This window comes from Camelus ferus, chromosome 4, assembly GCF_009834535.1.
Source record: "Camelus ferus isolate YT-003-E chromosome 4, BCGSAC_Cfer_1.0, whole genome shotgun sequence".
In the NCBI taxonomy this organism is placed as follows: Eukaryota; Metazoa; Chordata; class Mammalia; order Artiodactyla; family Camelidae; genus Camelus; species Camelus ferus.
The window spans coordinates 30956604-30974311 of record NC_045699.1 but is presented as its reverse complement, the minus strand read 5'-3'; the positions used below and the strand labels follow the sequence as shown (position 1 = coordinate 30974311).

At 34.7% G+C, this 17708-nt stretch overlaps 1 protein-coding gene across 3 annotated transcripts in view; it reads right to left on the bottom strand.

Annotated features, from left to right (window-relative positions):
* The window catches only part of RFX3 (regulatory factor X3), a 277856-nt gene that overhangs the window by 78220 nt on the left and 181928 nt on the right, over positions 1 to 17708 (bottom strand). For 2 of the 3 annotated variants that reach the window (XM_032477755.1, XM_032477754.1), the window contains 2 exons: positions 15461 to 15719; positions 1044 to 1118 (listed from right to left, as the gene is read on the bottom strand). In XM_032477755.1, the coding sequence (XP_032333646.1) occupies positions 1044 to 1118; positions 15461 to 15719 (334 nt within the window). The remainder of the gene's footprint in view (positions 1 to 1043; positions 1119 to 15460; positions 15720 to 17708) is intronic. The other variant, XM_032477756.1, reaches the window with a different exon arrangement.

Sequence of the window (17708 nt, the reverse complement as noted above, 5' to 3'; positions counted from 1 at the left end):
ATAGTGAAAGTATTTCTTGTAAGCTAAAGGCTTAAGGTTTATTGAAAAAATAATGGTGATCTATTTCACTTGGGTGATCCCATTTTGGACTTTTCAGTCACAAAATATGAGGAAGAATTAAAAATCATAATAATTTATCTCTGAATTTAAGCATATATTGTCAGTTGGGAAGGAAAACTATTACTATATTGTTACTGACATTAATTTAGCAAAAGATCTGTCTGAACAGATTTAAGCCATAGGTCTATTTACTTTTTCCCATATACTCAGAAATCATAACAAAATTTTTAGTCAGCGTTTTCATTGGTTCCCCAAAATTTGAACATTTGATGAAAATGTTTAGAATTTCTCAAAACTGTCATGACTCGTCTTACACTTACCAGTGCTATAGTGATGCTGCATCTGATAACAGCTAAAAGCTTTAAGAAATAGTAACAATAATTCTTTTTTATCTCAATTACTAGCAATTTATGGCTTTTTTAGGGCCTCACTTCTTCTTTTGGCCCAGATTCATTTTTCTTTAGGTCTTAGGATCTGAGGTCAGTCACCTAGGTAGCTGTTTCCTGCTCATCTTATATAGTCTGACTGGTAAATAAATCATTTCGAACAGTTCATCACTGGGTTTGGTGTTAATCTTTTTTTCACTTAAAGAATATTATTGGTCATACAAAGAGACATGATCACCTCTGTCTCAGACATAATGATGCAAATTACAAGCATTTGCTTTGCAGTAAATAAATACCCCACTAGAAAATTTTAAATCAACAGTTACTTTTTACAAATAATTGGCAGCTTGTTACTCACTTAGAAATGTTATATCTGTACCAAAACAGTACAAAAACCTAGTAAAGAAGTATACTGGGGGCTCTACTTTTAGATACTCCAATGCACAAAATTGTCATTAAGTGATACAGAGATCATAAGGGACTGAGAAAGGAAGGTTAAGAAGCAAAATAAATAAATAAATAAAACAAGCCTTTAGAAGCAAGCAACACATGCAGAACAAGCAAGAGATTAGTTTACATGAAGAAGAGGCAACTTACATGGCTGTTGAGAAGAGAGCTTCTGTGAGTGGACAGACCGTCAGACTTTTGCAGCGTCTCAATCGCCATTTCAATCTGATAATAGATGTCATTAAAAAAAGGGCTCAAGACAAGATAGTAATAAAAGGCTCACCAGAGAATTTTTGATAGATTCTTTAAAGTTCAATTTCTTCTTCAATGGTGGCTAATGACTAGCTCTCGCTAAATGTGTATTTCCCCCATCCTCCCCCCACCCCCAGAGAATAACATAAAAATAGCCACACTAATAATAAGCTCGATCACAAAAGCAAACCTTTTTGAATATTCTGTAATTACAATCAGAATGGAGACCTGAGGAGCAGGAACCCCAGTGGATTTCTCTAGTTATGAGAAAACATTCTCGACTTTCATAGTTCAAGATGTGGGATAGTAACCACTCTCTTTCTAAATAGTCTCCCACCTAAAGAGTATTTAATATTTGTTCTATTCTGTCAAAAAGAAAAATATTGCAGATTTTGTGTTTATTTTAATGAAAATGTGCAAAGACACCTTCATTAATGTTCAAAGGCTACTAAATCTACCATCCCTCTCTTAATCCTGTATTAAAATTTGGAAGTGGAGGTCAACACACAAACATTAAGATGTAATCATGGCCCTACATATACTTCAGGATGTGGTGGTGAGACAGAGCTATTAGAAATGATAGCAGAAATGGAGTGGAGAAGAGAAAATAATTCAGAGCCAACAAAGAAAATGGAAAAACCACAGAAACCATCTTGTTCCATGTAATCTCAGTGTACCATGAGTAACCATAACACCTTAACTAAGTAGCTGGTGCCAATAATAAATGAGATGTGCTCTTGATAACTTCATATTTAAAGATATCTCTCAGCTCGCAGCACTACAGCACGTACTGTAAAATCAGGTTCTGAACACCCTGTATTTGATTACTGGATTCTATTAACAATGTTAACCAAAGTTAAATTAAAAAATCACATGATGTAAGAAAAAAATCATTTTTTAAATTTTGCCACTCTGATCAAATCAACAATTCCATATAAGTAGTTATAAAAAATTTCATGCTTTCAGGTGAAGTTAACTTACTTTACATTGGCTATGGAAATTAATGATGCTTTGAAATTTTAACATACTGCCTCCTCCCACCAAAAACAAAAGATAGACGGCAAAATCCATAGCAGAGAAAGTCTTTATTTTTCTATCAAGTTTCCAACTTCTTTATGGTGGAATACTTTATATACAGAATGTTCAGTCTCAATTATATCAACATTAAATATAATTTTCTTGGGAGTTAGTAGCTTTAATTTTATTTTGTGTTATTTCCCCAAGTTACCTGGTTCTTCTTCCTTAGAGTTAATAAAATATAATATAGAGAATGTTAGATGAGAAATTATTAAAAAAAACTTAAAATATATATTAAAGTAGTTCATAAGATGATATAATACAATTTAATGTATTATTAAATTTTTTTAGATCACAAAATTAAGTAAACTGGCTTCTAAAACACTCTCTGTCAGATGGAATGTTGAGGTAGTTCACCATTATACTTGAAAATAAACTGAAGTGATACTGTACAAACCAAAAAATATACATGGAAAAAGAAATGTAAGCATAAGTAAACAAACATTTTACCAAAATGTTCAGCTGTGAAACTATAAAGGACCTCAGTATTACATCTCTTGAAAGGGAATCAAGTGCTCTTATTTTCAAAGAGAAAACATACATCAAAAATCAGCTGAAAAGCCCCATCCTCATGTGAATTTAAATCACTTCTAGGAAGAATTTGCTCAAATCTCTAATTTGCTAAAAGCCTATATTTTATTTAAAGTCTGAGTGTGGACAATCTGGGGCTAGATTTCAGTCTACTTAAATAAAAATAAAATGATCTGTATCTTATGATTTTGTAGGTTTAGATGAAAGACAAAATATTATCAAAAATATAATATCTGAGCAACAGTGAGGGAGAAATCCATATCCAGGTTTGTTTATCAGCAATTTTAATTTCTTCGTGACAAAAGGATTCACGGTTTTTGTTTTTGACAATTAAAAAGAGAAAACGGTAAATAAACATTGTCCATTTTTTCCTTATACTAATTAAGCTTCAGACTATGAGTATAGCTTAGTTCAGTAAATTATTTTTCAAAAAATAAGCTAAGGTACAACACCCAGTTGTATTTCTCACGAAATAATCGACCTAGAGTGGAGTCACCAGTGGTGCACCTCCCCTCTAACGCTAAGACACATGGCGTTTGGGAGGTTAGACTGGTTCATGATGACCCTGGACTACTGCCTCATAATCAGATGAGAAGCTATGGCAACTCCTTTGAGATCAAATGGTGGGATGCTCCATTTGAGATGAGATGCTCAGCCTGGAAAGACAGGCTTATATAGTGTATTAAGTGAGGTGACTGGAGTAGACGAGACTTAGGAACTCCCTATGTGAAAGCGCAAGTAAGAAACTGATGTCCCTTCCAGCAGCCATGGGCACATGAATTCTTAGAAAAAAATCAGTCTTTTCTGGAAGATAAAAATAGATCCTTAGCAATATACTTGGGATGAATTAAAACCCTCCAGATCCACCAGCTAAAACAGGATCCCCATGCGAATGGGAACCTACTCTGAGGGCGGTAATCAGCCAGAGATAGAAACCCTTGGTCCAGCACTACTGCAGACACACTTTCAGAAACTGGAGAAGAGGATTTTTGCACTGTGTTTAGACATACCACTGAAATAGTGGAGGGCTGGCAGGCTTCTGGGGTAGAAAACTGATAGAGGTCAATGAAAAGTTTTCCAGCCTTAGGAATTACAAGTGGGCTCAAGCCTCCGATGCTACCCCGACACAATGCCTGGCAAATGAAGAGTCAGAGCTCAGGTAATGGGGACAGCTTGCGACATTCAAAGGCTAGGTTTCTTTCTGATCACACGCTAGCAGGAAGATGAGAAGATGTCTCTGCAGTGTGCCACATGACAGGGATCTCTGGTCCATAATTTGAAAAATCAGACCTGGTTGGAGCATTTGCTGGAAGTAGTTTACAATGAAGACTATTCAGAGAAACTGAGACTTGATCAGAGAGTGCATGGACACCATGAATTCTGCTGTGAGTGAAGCTTAATTTGGGTGAAGAAACAGAGGAAGGTAACACCAGTTGCTATGAGAAAACGTCTGGGTTTGTGTCACCAGTTAGGAATTGGAGAATTAAAGTAAATACAGGTGTGATTCAGGTCCCCAACCAAATGTTGAATTCTCAAACAGAATCACAGGGGATGGTATAAGTGATTTCCTTCATTTGGGCAAAAGGCTCTCCATCCTAAGTCTGTAGTGCTAGTTAGAGACTACACCAACTATTTTTCCTTCTGGAATAGAAAGTGGCATAGCCACAAATGGGATAAAAATATGACCACATGGCAACAGGCAGAACTTAGTTCTTACATGGTAGATTCAAGGAAAAAAATTCGTAGGCTCTGTAAGGCAGAGGAAGCCTCTATTTGTTCTGAGTACAGAAAAAGTATGCATGTCTGTGGCAGAATGCAACAGTGAAGGAAATCTTTCATGACTTCTCAGGAATTAGGATCAAAAATTCAGTAGAGGCCAGGGAGAGGCTATATTTCATATTCAGGAGGAAAAAGATATAAAGCTCAGTAGAACTCCTACAAAGATACTAAGAAGGACCTGATGGGGGATAGATAACACAGTATGATGAACGTGTGGTCTAAAACTCAGGCTGCAAACTCTTATCCGGTGGCTGAAATGCTACCGCTGCCTCATTGGAAGAGAATCTCCAAGCACTCAATTGAGGTCATGAGGGTTGAGGCTCATAAAATATCCAAACAAGAATCAGTGTCCCCAAAAGCAATTCAGAAAAGTCACACTCAAGCCCTCAGGAAAAGGGAATGGGCAAACAGAGAAGAGAGGTTAACTGATGTCTGGACATTTAGCAAATATTGTGTTTATATTCTCTCTTCCCAAGCTCAAAGAAGAGATCAATATTGCACTTTTACTCAGGCAGCAAATACTTTTAAAGAGAAAAATGTAACAAGAAAAAAATCATTTCCCCCATTATTTATAATTCTCCATTGTTCTCTACAATTGTTATGTAGAGTTCCCCAGTGTCTGTTATGGAAGGAGAATCCTTATCATAGGATAGCCCCTTGTTTTGCAGAGTTGCTACCAGGCTTAAGTGCTCTGCTGAAGGGTTGAGAGATTTAGAGGAGACAGGGATCCGAGAAGACTGGAGGTGAATGCTCTTTTGCAGAATGAATGGACAGATGGCAGATGACAGGTGGTGCAAAGAGACTTTGGGTGACTGTGCTCTGGAGAAGGTGATGCTAAACCCTCATCTCTTTCCTCTACAAAATCTTTAGTAAAATCAACGCCACTCACAGATACTTCAGGTATAAGTAATTAAGACAGGCTGGAGCACAAGATTCACTTACAGGCAGTTGACAATGTCAAAAAGGTAAACCTCAGCTTCAAACTCAGGGAAATGTGGAGAGATGCTGAGTCTTCTGCATGAGTTACATGCGGGCAAAAAAAGAGGCTCCCTGTACATGTAATTTATATATACATTTATGCACATCTATGCAATGGCCCATAGAGAATATCATATAGGTGAATAATCAGGATTTTCCCTTAATGCAAATATCAACCAGTCATTCCATTACATACTAATAAGACAAAAGGAAAAAGAATGATTATATCATCTTATTCATCGCCTTTATAGGTCAAGGCATATTCTCTTGACTCTGAAATGGCTTTTTAATCTTTTTTAAAGACTAAAGGTCAAGACTGATATATTCAACTACCACCATAATTAAAATTGGTCTCATGGTAGAAATTACTTCCTTTCTAGAACTGTTTAAGAAAGTGATTTAAAAACAGAAGTAATAGTATAACACTTTACGATTTATAAAGTCTTTTTACATTAATTCTCATTTGATCTTGACAACAACTCTGTGAAATAGCAAAGGTAAGAAATATTAGAAAGATTAGAAAATTTAGGCTCTCTGGGATTTAGGGACTTTCTTGAGATTACATAAGTATTAACTATGAGTTTGGAATCCAAGTTTTATCACTCTATGTTCATCACCATTTCCATTTTATATAAATGTAACATAAATATAAATCAACTCTATTTAAAGGGTGATTTTGACGTCTTAAGTATTATTTGGATTTTTCATTCTCTTGCATTCCAATACTACCCAATCTTTAGGCAATTTTGCAATTTATATTAGTAACATAATCAGAAGATAAGAGTAATTTTGGTGACTGTAAAATTGATCAATTTAAAGCATGTTAACATTTATGATTTAAAAAATAATGTTGAGAAAGAAAATGAAACTACCCACTTAAAGGAAGTCTGGGGGCTATTTGTGGATTTCCACTTTTGCCTTGGAGGATTAGGTTCCTTTCAGTGCGGGAAAGGGCTCCATTACCCATACTGTAAACCTTTATATTCATAGAAGCACAGTGCCTGGTCAACAGTGACTGCTCAATAAATGTTTGAGAGAGAGAGTGATAAGAAAATAATCCAGACTCTAATTACATGAATACAAATACAAAACATTCATCTTCACTCCAAAATACTGAATAAGAATGGCTTTAGAATCTTTACTAAATTTAACACAGGTTTTCATTCTCTAAACTTTTAACAGTCTAATAAAGGAGGACTTTTTCTGAAACCTAGGATCAAGGTTTAATTTGAATTGTGATAACTCATAGACTATCTTTATACTGGGCACATAAAGGGCTATTTCAGTTAGAAGCATTTGGGAAACATGATCAAATAGACACTTGATAATGATTAAGAGCTTGCCTAAGATTTTTTAAAATAATAAATCATTTTTTAAATAGATAATATATTCACATGCCTCCTACCTTTATTTCTTCATGCATTCTTGTAGAGATATCTTTGTAGCTTATATAAGCATATACAAATGTATGTTTCTATTTAAATGCACACATACACACACACGCTTGCTTTTTCATTTAACAGCATGTATAGAGATCTTTCCCGACCTACCTACCTACCTAACTACACACGTAAATACACATACATAGACTGCCTCACTCTTTTTAAAGGATGTATAAAATTCCACTAAATAGACAAATGCATGAAAATGTATTAACTATTTCTCAGCTGGTGAACAAATTAAGGCTTCTTCCAATCTTTTCCTAGTACAAATAACACTATAATGAATATAGTTGTTTGTGCAATGTATCACATGTGTAAGAGTATCACTCTCCACATCAAAGGCTATGTGTATTTTCAATTTTGACAAAAATTTACGTATTGCTCTCCAATCCTGCGCCAATTTAGATTCCTTTGAACAATGAATGAGACTGCCTGTTTCTCTACACCTTTGCCAATGCTTACCAGCTTTCTCAGCTTTGCCTGTGTGAGAGATGAAAAAAACGGTATCTTTTTGTAGTTTATTATTCATTTTCTTTTCAGTGGACTGCTTGTTTAAATATTTTCCCCATTTTTGGTCTCTTTTTCCTGATGGTTTTATAAGAGTGATCCATATAGTATTTTTGTAACTGAAGTACAGTTGATTTACAATGTGTTAACTTCTGGTGTACAGCATAGTGATTTAGTTGTATGTGTGTGTGTGTGTGTATATATATATATATTCCTCTTCATATTCTTCTCCATTATAGGCCATTACAGGGTACTGCATATCGTCCCCTGTGCTATACTGTAGGACCTTGTTTACCTATTTTATATACAGTAGTATCTGCAAATCCCAAACTCCCAATTTGTCCCTCCCCACCTCCTTTCCTCTTGGTAACCATATGTTTGCTTTTTATGTCTGAAGTGTGATCTATATATTAAACAAATTAGTTCTTTGAAAATAATATTTCAAAATTTTATGCCAGGTTGCTGTTTCATTGTTACCTTTGTTTGCTGTGGTTTTTGTCATATGGGATGTTTTTACTTTTATGCAGTTGATTATATCAGTGTATTTTTTGTAGTTTTTGGATTTTATATCATGCTTCCCCACTTAAGAGAATAATAAATCTTTTCCATGTGGAATCTAAAAAAAACCAAACATAAATACAAAACAGAAACAGACTCATAGACGTAGAATACAAACTTGTGGTTGCCAAGGGCGTGGGGAATGGGAAGGGACAGACTGGGATTTCAAAATGTAGAATAGATAAACAAGATTATACTGTATAGCACAGGGAAATACACACAAGATCTTGTGGTAGCTCATAGCGAAAAAAAAATGTGACAATGAATATATGTATGTTCATGTATAACTGAAAAATTGTGCTCTACACTGGAATTTGACACAACATTGTAAAACGACTATTACTCAATTAAAAAATGTTTTAAAAAAAGAGAATAAAATTTTTCCATCCAAATGAAATTAATTTTATATAAGGAATAATGTATAGAACCAATCTAATTTTCTTTTCTAAGTAGTTATCCTGTTGTTCCAACGTCATTTACCAATAATTCGTCATTTCTATACTGACAGGCAACGCCACCTTTACCAAATACTATATTTCTATATGCATTTGGCCTATTTATGGTCTTTAGTCTATCACTGGTCTATACCTGTGATTCATATGCCTAGACAATTCTGCTTTTTTAATAATATGTTTGAATAACTGTTATGGCTGTTTACATCCCACTCCACCCACCATTATTTTTCTTTTTACAAATCTTTCTTCACTATTCGTGCATGTTTATTTATGTAAGCAGCCTTCCTTATAGAAGAAAACATCTATTGGTATCTTGATTGGGATCATATTAAAAATTTTTAAGTTAATTTAGGGAGATCCAAAATGTTTGGTACTGAAGCTTCTTTTTCAGTTATTCAAACTTCTTTCTGTGGCCCTTAGGAACTTCAAAAAGTTTTATTCAGCAGCTGGATCTTGCATGTATATCGTTAGTTTACTCTTGGCATATTTTGAATTTATTACAAATGAGATCTTTGCTTATATTATTTTTTAACTACTGTCACTTACCTCTAGAAAAGTTACTGATTTCTTTGTATATTAATTTTGTACTAAGTCGCTAAGTCTCTGTACTAAATCTTTGTACTAAGTCTTATTATTTGTTATAGTTTTTCATTTGATTCTCTATGATTTTTATCAGGTATACAGTCATACCCTCTGCAAATTCTGACCTCTTTATTTCCTTTCTATTTTTGTATTTTATTTCCTTCTCTTTTCTAGCTGCATCTCTCCTACAATTTTAAAAGCACAATTAAAAAATCACATTTTCCTTCCTCACAAGGCAGATGGGAAAAGTTACATACAACTTATAACGAGTAAACTTAAAATAAATGAGTTACATTATTTTAACATTCTATAGTTAGATTACAAAATTCCTAGCCCATGACCTTTTTGGGTGCCAACAGCTATAATTTTTTTAAATATAGATTTTAAAACAAACCAGATATTTCTTTGGCCAATAAATATGTCGTTATGCATGCTGAGAAGATCATAACCAAATCACATGCTTTTGGAGGACGAACTCATAAACACGAGAGCATGGAGGAATTCCCTCCCATCTGAGAATTAATAGTTGGTCATAGGCACTGTGCTGAATTTTCTCCTCATTATATTAAAAGACAGGGCAGTGGAACAGGCGTCATTACAATTTTATGGGTCTAATACTGACTCATACAGAACTCATAGATGACAGTGTATTTTAATTTGCCACCAATACATTTCATATTTTACCTGGATTACCTAGTTTCTATGAGTAATTTTTTTCCTTTAAAACCCATACTAGTTTCAAACTAATAAATTAACTTGGAATTTGATTTTATCAGTATAAGGATCAAGCAAAAGTTACACAAGAGGTCACCTGGAATATAGTTTACTTCCCTATTTTTAAGTATAATTTATAAATATCATTAAACCTTCCTAATCCAGATTTTGGATGAAATAGAATCTAGTCATTTCTGGCATATTGCAACACATTTGTGTTCCAAAATGCTGTTTCATTATGAAATTGCTAAAAATTAAAATAATCCATTTTATTTTACTTTAGAAATTTAAGGGTAATCCATCAGCTATGCTCAGGAGGGGCTGAAGGCCCCTGTCGTTCTGTTTGTCTTAACCTTCTGGTTTATCAAGATTTCTAGGAGTGGAATGGCTTACAGGTTTAACCATAAACTTACTGCCTGTAGATCTTATCAGCTTCAAGGCTAGAGCAGTGTGAAACTGACTGACAGCTGAATGGAATACAGAAGCACTGATGAAGACTACGAGTCACTCAAAGTTCCCTTTTTATTAAGTGCTTTGAAAATGAGGTCCCAGAACCTTCAGTCAATTTAGGATTTAGCACAGAAAGCAAAAGATTCATGGCACATCGAGGAGTTTTGTTTGGTTGTCCTAGGGAAAATGGGACACAGGAAAACAGAAAGTCCTAAGATCATAATGCACATCCACACTTCTGTCAAAATAAGTGGAGAAAGCAGTTTTGTTTGGCTTTTATTTTTTTAAATCATTGAGGCTAATTTTAAAACTAAAATAATAACTTAAAATAGATATTTATTACTTCTATAGTATATAAAATAAAAGATAACTGTGATTTATGTATAATTTATTACATTTCTAACAAAAAATTTTCTTCCAAGCATATCTTTATATAGGACGATTAGATAGAAATTTTCATTTCACGTGACTATATTGTTTTTCTCTCTCTATAAAGCCATAAAAAGTAATCCAACATATCTTTTCTGAATAAATTTTATGTAATTAATTTATTTATTTTCATAGTTTTTTAAAGTAATCCAACACAATTTTAACATTTTTTTCCCTTTGGTAAGATGGATGGGCAGTTCAACTCCTATATAGCCATTTCCCCATAAATATAAAGAAGACCTTCAAGTATTGATCTAAAAAAGCTGTGACACATACATGCAGTATTTTTGTTACCATTTGTTTAAAAACATGTTAATGAGAGAGAAAGAGACAGTCTGCTTGTTCTTTTGTGGAATGTGTCGAGAGTGATACTTAAAAGAACTTGGTAACTCTCATTGCCTCTAAGGAGAAGAACTGAGGAACAGGAGTGAGAGGGACACGGTATTATCCACTTTCTTTTATGTTTTGAATTGTGCAACTTAAGAATGTATTATTAATTCATATAAATAAACTGATAAAAACTTTAAAACAAAACAGATGGCCATTGGTACCACTCCAACAAAGAATAAGAAGACAAAAATCATTTTACAGGACACTAAACATATTCATCTTCTTAGAAAAAGCATTCCTGTACACCAAATCCATAAACAGGTAAACCTAAGGATAAAGAAATAAAAGCACCTACAATTCTTAAATGAATTCTTAACTTCCTATAAATTAAATGAAATAGGCCAAACTTTTTCTTATGTAGCAGCAGATGGCCATTCAAATCTTCCTCTGAATAACTGAAAGAAATGATAAGATTTTACATTAATCAAAAGAGAGAGCGAGATGAATAACATTAATTTCAACACATTTTCCTTGTGCCCTTTGGTAAGATCTAATTTTAGCAAGAGCCATTTAACATAGAAGAGTGGAAAATTAGCTTTCATATCACAGTCTCAACAATGATAAATATTTAGTTACCAAGAAGAAAAAAAACTCCATAAATAACCATCTAGTTATAAGAATACAAATGTTATTTTATGGAGGAATGAATAAATAAAGCTTCTTTAAGAAAATTGCTAATTATTGTATAGTCTGGTATAAAATAAACTATGTTTTGTTGAGCACAAAAATATCACTAACTACAAACACAAATTTTTGATCCTTAAATGCAAACTGTGTTCAGGTTCCAAAGTTCTAAAATTCTATTAAAATATGGTTATACAAAAAATAATGAAGAAAAATAAATAAGAGTTTTTAAGATCAATAAAGACACACAAGGAAACACTGAGATGTAGTCAGAAGGAAGGTCCAAGTATAATGAGCTCAGTTATGACTGTAGTCAACTCTTCTACCTTAATGTCCATGTGCTCCTGAAATGTTAACAGAGTCCTAGCATTAGGCCCCTGGTGTTAATTTAATAAAATTTAAAACATTTACTCAAGTAGTAACTTAGCTTAAGTCATATTCAGTGATGTTCCAATGAAAATGTTACATGATCTTTTTGAAAATTCTTATTTAATATTAGCAGAAAATACCTTTTAAATGGTTATAAGTTTATACTTAATATTTAAATAAGTAAAAATATATACATGCCTACATATACATAACTTATGCACATACGGACTCCACTGACTAAATAAAAGAGTACAGTAAATAAAGGGAGATACAGCATTTTGACCAAATCTGAATATTGGTAATTTGTACCATAATATATCCCTCAAATAAAATTTAATATGTTACCATCATAATCTTTAGGAAAATTCTGAAATTGCTATGTACCTAGAAAATGAAACATTTTACAATGCATAAGCAAAAATGAAATGCTAAAATATGTTTACATAAAATATTTTTTCATTTAAAGCTATAAAACTAAAGTTATATGCTCAAATAAAAATTCTCTGTTAACCATGTAGAGAGCCTTCTAATATAAGAAAGGTGGTTTTATATTGAATATTAGACTAGATGAGAAAATATTTCAAGTGCTAATCATTTATTTTTTTAGTAGAGGCTTCAGTTTCAAATTATAGTCTTTTTATTGTCTTATCCTGACAATCTGGTTTGCACATTGGAGTAAACTTATCTTTGTGGCAGAAAATTATTCCTGATAAACTTAAATGAAAGTATTTCTGTATAAGACAGAGGTCAAATATAAGAGAGAGCCAAGGCAATTATTCTGAGAACCTGAGCAGGCACTTGATTAAGGGTTTTAGGTTTGTGCTGTTCCCAAGCACTCAAACATAACTAGTTTCATATTAACTGAATTAATTGACTATCCACTTCACTTATTCAGGCTCTTAAGTAACGGCCCAACTGACTATTCCCCTGTTCGGATTTCTGGCCACAGTAGAGGCTACTCCCACAGTTAGTTGCATCATGCATGCTACAGATGATGGGTTGAAAGCTAAAGAACAGCCAGAAAAACTGAACTTACATGGCACAGTCTGGCTCAGTGTTTGGCAAGAAATGGCTTGAATCTAGCTAACAGGTTGTTAAAGATGGTGCCCATTTACTTTTTTTTTTTTTGCTGTGGTTCTACAGTGAATGAAAAAGGCACATGAAAATAAGCAAAACTCCTACACTGATATGGCACCTACCCAAAAGTCTTGAGTTCTAAGAGTCTAAACAACTACATAGCCACAAATTTTCTAACATTTGGCAAGAGGAGGATGGGAGGAAATCTTCAAAATGGCACTTAAACATCGCTAACTCTACCGCAGGGACAGATATGAAATTGTGCACAGAATCACCACCTCACTGTCAATGAAGCAGATGAAGACCTTCACCGCGACTGAGGGAGGACCTAAATCAAGTATAAATTTTGGTAATAAATGCAGGGTAACACAATAGTCACTAGCAGATGTATATTTAGAGAGTATACATGTACCATATGCCACTGTCATGCGCCTTGATGAGGGCACCTGATGATTTTTCCATGCAAAATTTATCTATTTAGCTTTTAAACTCCTTTTGCTAAAAACGAAATTTCCTTATAAAAATAAATACAAACAAAAAAAGCCATTCTTAACCTTAAATAATAATGCTTTTTTAAAAGTGTAAATTAATATGCACAACAGATACTATGAATTGACGGTTTGGTTGTTTAAATAGTTTTTCGACTATTCCCAGTTGTTATAATTCAGTTATTTAAAGTGTTAGTTTAATTTACCAATTAATATAGTAAAAATCACACCAAATTTGTGTAATAGATAACTTAAGAGTAATGCCACTTTTCATACTCCGTATAGAGAAACAAAAAAAAAATCAAGCTGTAAAACCTATCCTGTAAATGTTTGCAGCTGTATATACAGGTCCTGGAATAATCAATTTAGTTAACTCAATCTAGCAAACCTATATCCAGCTGATGAGGATGTTTGAGAGCCTGAATTCAGTGCGAAGGCAAATAGGAAGGCCTGGGGAAGAGGAAGCAGGCACGGGATGGGGGATGGAGCGATGGTAAGCCAGCGAGAGAGGGTGGATGACATGAACCTGAGAAAGACCTCTTTCTCCCTGTTTTTCAGTTTTCCTAAGGTCTTGATGAGTGGCATGTACTTCCCCTTCACTGAAAATCACTTTCTGGGTGGCCTTGACCAGGAGAACTATAAAATAATGCTGGTACCTAATCTACCTCTTTTCCTCTTAGGGTAACGACGCAGTTATCTTACGTCTAGAATATTTTACAAGTCCTTTGTAAATATTATGATTTTTAAAGCTGAGAGGTAATTACGAAATCATTTAGTTTAATCCCTTATTTTACTGACAGGGGAAGTGAGGTCCAGAGAAGCTATGATTTAGTTTTTAATCTGCATAAATATACTGGTGTGGAAAAAAAGGTTTAGCAATGCTGTATTTAGAGTTATTAAAAGCAAGAGAGAAATGGACATTAGCAATGCTTCAAAATTACAAAGAAAGAATGACAAAAAAGGAACTCCTCACTGAGAAAGGCTAGTCATCTGTTCTGATGTTAGCAGGAAATAGTGAATTAAAAATAAAGGGCTTTAAAAAATGGATTAGGGGAAAGATACTAAATGATGAAAGTATGAACACATGTAATCATTACAAACAGAAAAAGTATACACAAAATACTTACCAAATACATATTCTATCTTGAAGAAAATCCACAAAATGAAAAATGTAAAGCCTCTTACAATTATTTTCTAACCAATTTGTTTCTATATTGCATTATAAGAACAAACTACGGCAGGATTATGGAAAAGGGCTACGTGAACTTGATTCAAATCTTCAGGCCCCCTTTACATGAAACATCTAGAAAATCAATCCCATGGCTACTTTAGCTAGGTGGTCTAAATGATTATTCTCCTTCTACTCAGATGAGGTAAAACTGGAAAGCCCTGGTTACAGAGTTTGATTATATCAAATTCTGCACAGATTTTTATTACTATTTCTATGACAGCATTTTAATGCATTCAGATATCTTGTGTCAAAATAAATATGTTTATTAAATTTTTAAAACTTGAAAACAGAAATATGTAGTTGGGTTCCTAAGATATTATTTGGTCATACCTACAATCAGAGGCAATATAAATGTTTTTCATTGGCATCACCTAGATCAGTGCCTCCCAAAGGTGTCCCTCTGGTAGAATGCAGAATGACTTTACATATGGCGTATGGGTAAACACTGTACATTTTACTATTTACGTATGGATTTTAACACACGTTAGAAACAATTACATGCTAAAACATGCTAAAACTGCTCAACACATTCCTGCCCCAGCCCACAGTGTTGGGTTTTTCTCTCTAAAGAGGGACGTGTACAACAGAGGCTACCAAGACGCTCAATTAAACAAATAAAAATTCGGATACTTACTGTCGCTGGGGAAGCCCGCGTGGGATGTGTCACGGAGTGACCAGAATTCTCCATTGAATTGCCGATCAGATAGGTTCCTCCAGAGCTGCTGATGAGCTGTCCTCCCGTGACGCCCATCTGAATCCCGCCAGTGCCCACCATACTGTGGGACGAGACCACGGTAGTCACCTGTGCAGAACTCCCTTGAGTATCAAAGTAATTCCCTCCCGTGTTCTGGCTGTACATCTGCGTTTCTGTGTAAGGGTAAGTTGTTGTTCGGCTTTAGAAGAAGAAGAAAAAAAGAGAGACACTTATATCATCTTACTTCATTTTTTCTAGTGTGAATATAAATTTAAAATATGTCAGTTAGCTCAGCGTTTGGAACATGGTTGAGTATTTTGTGTGAAACTTCATTCCCAGAAATAGCTGGGTTTAACTCTCCAGGAAAGGTACATTTCTTTAATAAGTACTTCAACACCTTCTGTGCTTTTCTGTGCAGACCTCAGCTGGTTGGTACCGTCAGCGTGCAGACAAGCTCAAGTCTCTCCCTCCAATAAATCCTGCTGCCTGACTTCTTCGGTTTCTTACAGAACTTCCTGCAAATCCCAGTTTCGGACTGGCTGGGATCTGGAATGACTGGGGGCTGACAAGTCAGCTCCCCGTGCTACTTGACACTCCTGGGTGACTTGCACTAACCTCCGTGAGTAAGGTAGTTTGCATGGATCTTTCTGGCCACCAGAAGGATCTTGAGCAAAGAAAGAGTTCACTTACCTTCAACCCTAAATCCTTATCTCTGTTTCTTTACACTCCAGCTTCTCCTTAATGAAAGGACCATGTCACCTCTTCATGTCCTTACTTTCTGCTTCCCGACAACTGCAGTCAAGCTCCTGCCCTTAGCCTTTCCTTGAAAGTGCTTTTAATAAGGTCACTTGTGACCACATCTAAATACCAAGCTAAAAGGCTGCCGTCAGTCCTCATCTTTCCTGACCTATCTGCAGTAGGACACTGTTGACCACGCATGTTGCCCTTTCCCTCCTTTTTCTGTTCTGATTACGCAGCTTGTTTGATTGATTTTTAATTTTCAATTGACTATAACATATTTTAACATGACTTTTGCTTTTAGTTTTTAGTTTGAAACTATTATGAACTCACAAGAAGTTGCAAAAATAGGAGAGGTATGAAATACTTTCATTTTAAACATTCAAATATCGAATTAAAATTCCCAGTTCTTCTGTCAGTCTCTTCAGCACCAGATCCCAGAGCTAGCCAGTACTGACAAGTTGGTGTAGATGTTTGCAGACATTTTCTATACATATGCAAGGTCTTTCTGTTTTAACCTCTCTTGTTTATTAGTTTTCATGGCATTTCTTTTTCACTTTTTACTTTTTTTAACCACTACCTTTCAGGAAACTTTTGGAGGCTCCATTTTTCTGGCATTTTAAATATTGGTGACTTCTGAGATCTCCATTTTTAGCTCCTATTTCTTCTCATTTTTATTCAGACCATATACCTTTATCATACACTACGTGACCATATACATGCTCACAGGAAACAACTTTACATCAGCTGACATCTCCACTCTCTACTTTCTAGTTATACCTTAATAAGTCTAAATCTAGGTTTCTAACACCTGGTTATCTCTGCTAGGGAATCCTCTGATACATGGGTAGTCTCAAACGTAAAATTTAACATATGACTAAGAAGGAATTCTTCATCTCTCTTGCTCTTTTCCCAATATCCCTCCCCTCAGCAGACAGCAGGACCACAACCCTCAGTTTGGAAATTATTGCTGACTCTCTCCTTGTTCAGTCACTACATCCTACTAACTTTACCTTCTGAATAATTCTCCATTCCATTCTTGTATTCACTGCCTTAACTCATAATGTTCTCCATTATAACTGCCTTCTAGTTAGTTTTCCTGCCTCTATGTGGGCTCTCTTCCAGTCCATCTTCAACTTTGCTGCTAGGGTTATTTTTCTAAAATGCAAATATGAAAATAAAACTTTTCTTAAAAACCTTCCCATGATTTTCCCTCACCTCCAGAGGAAACTCACAACCCTTGACCTACCTTATAAAAACCATCAGGGCCAATGCCTCACGATCTCTGGACTTGGTACCAGCCATGTCCTCAAGTGCTTTCTACACTCACACCACACTGACATTTCGTTGGTCCCTGCAAAGTCCCATTTTCTCTTGCCTCCCTGCTATACTGCACAGGGTTTCCTCTGTCTGGTAGTCCTTTATATTTTTCTTCAACTTTCTTCTTTTG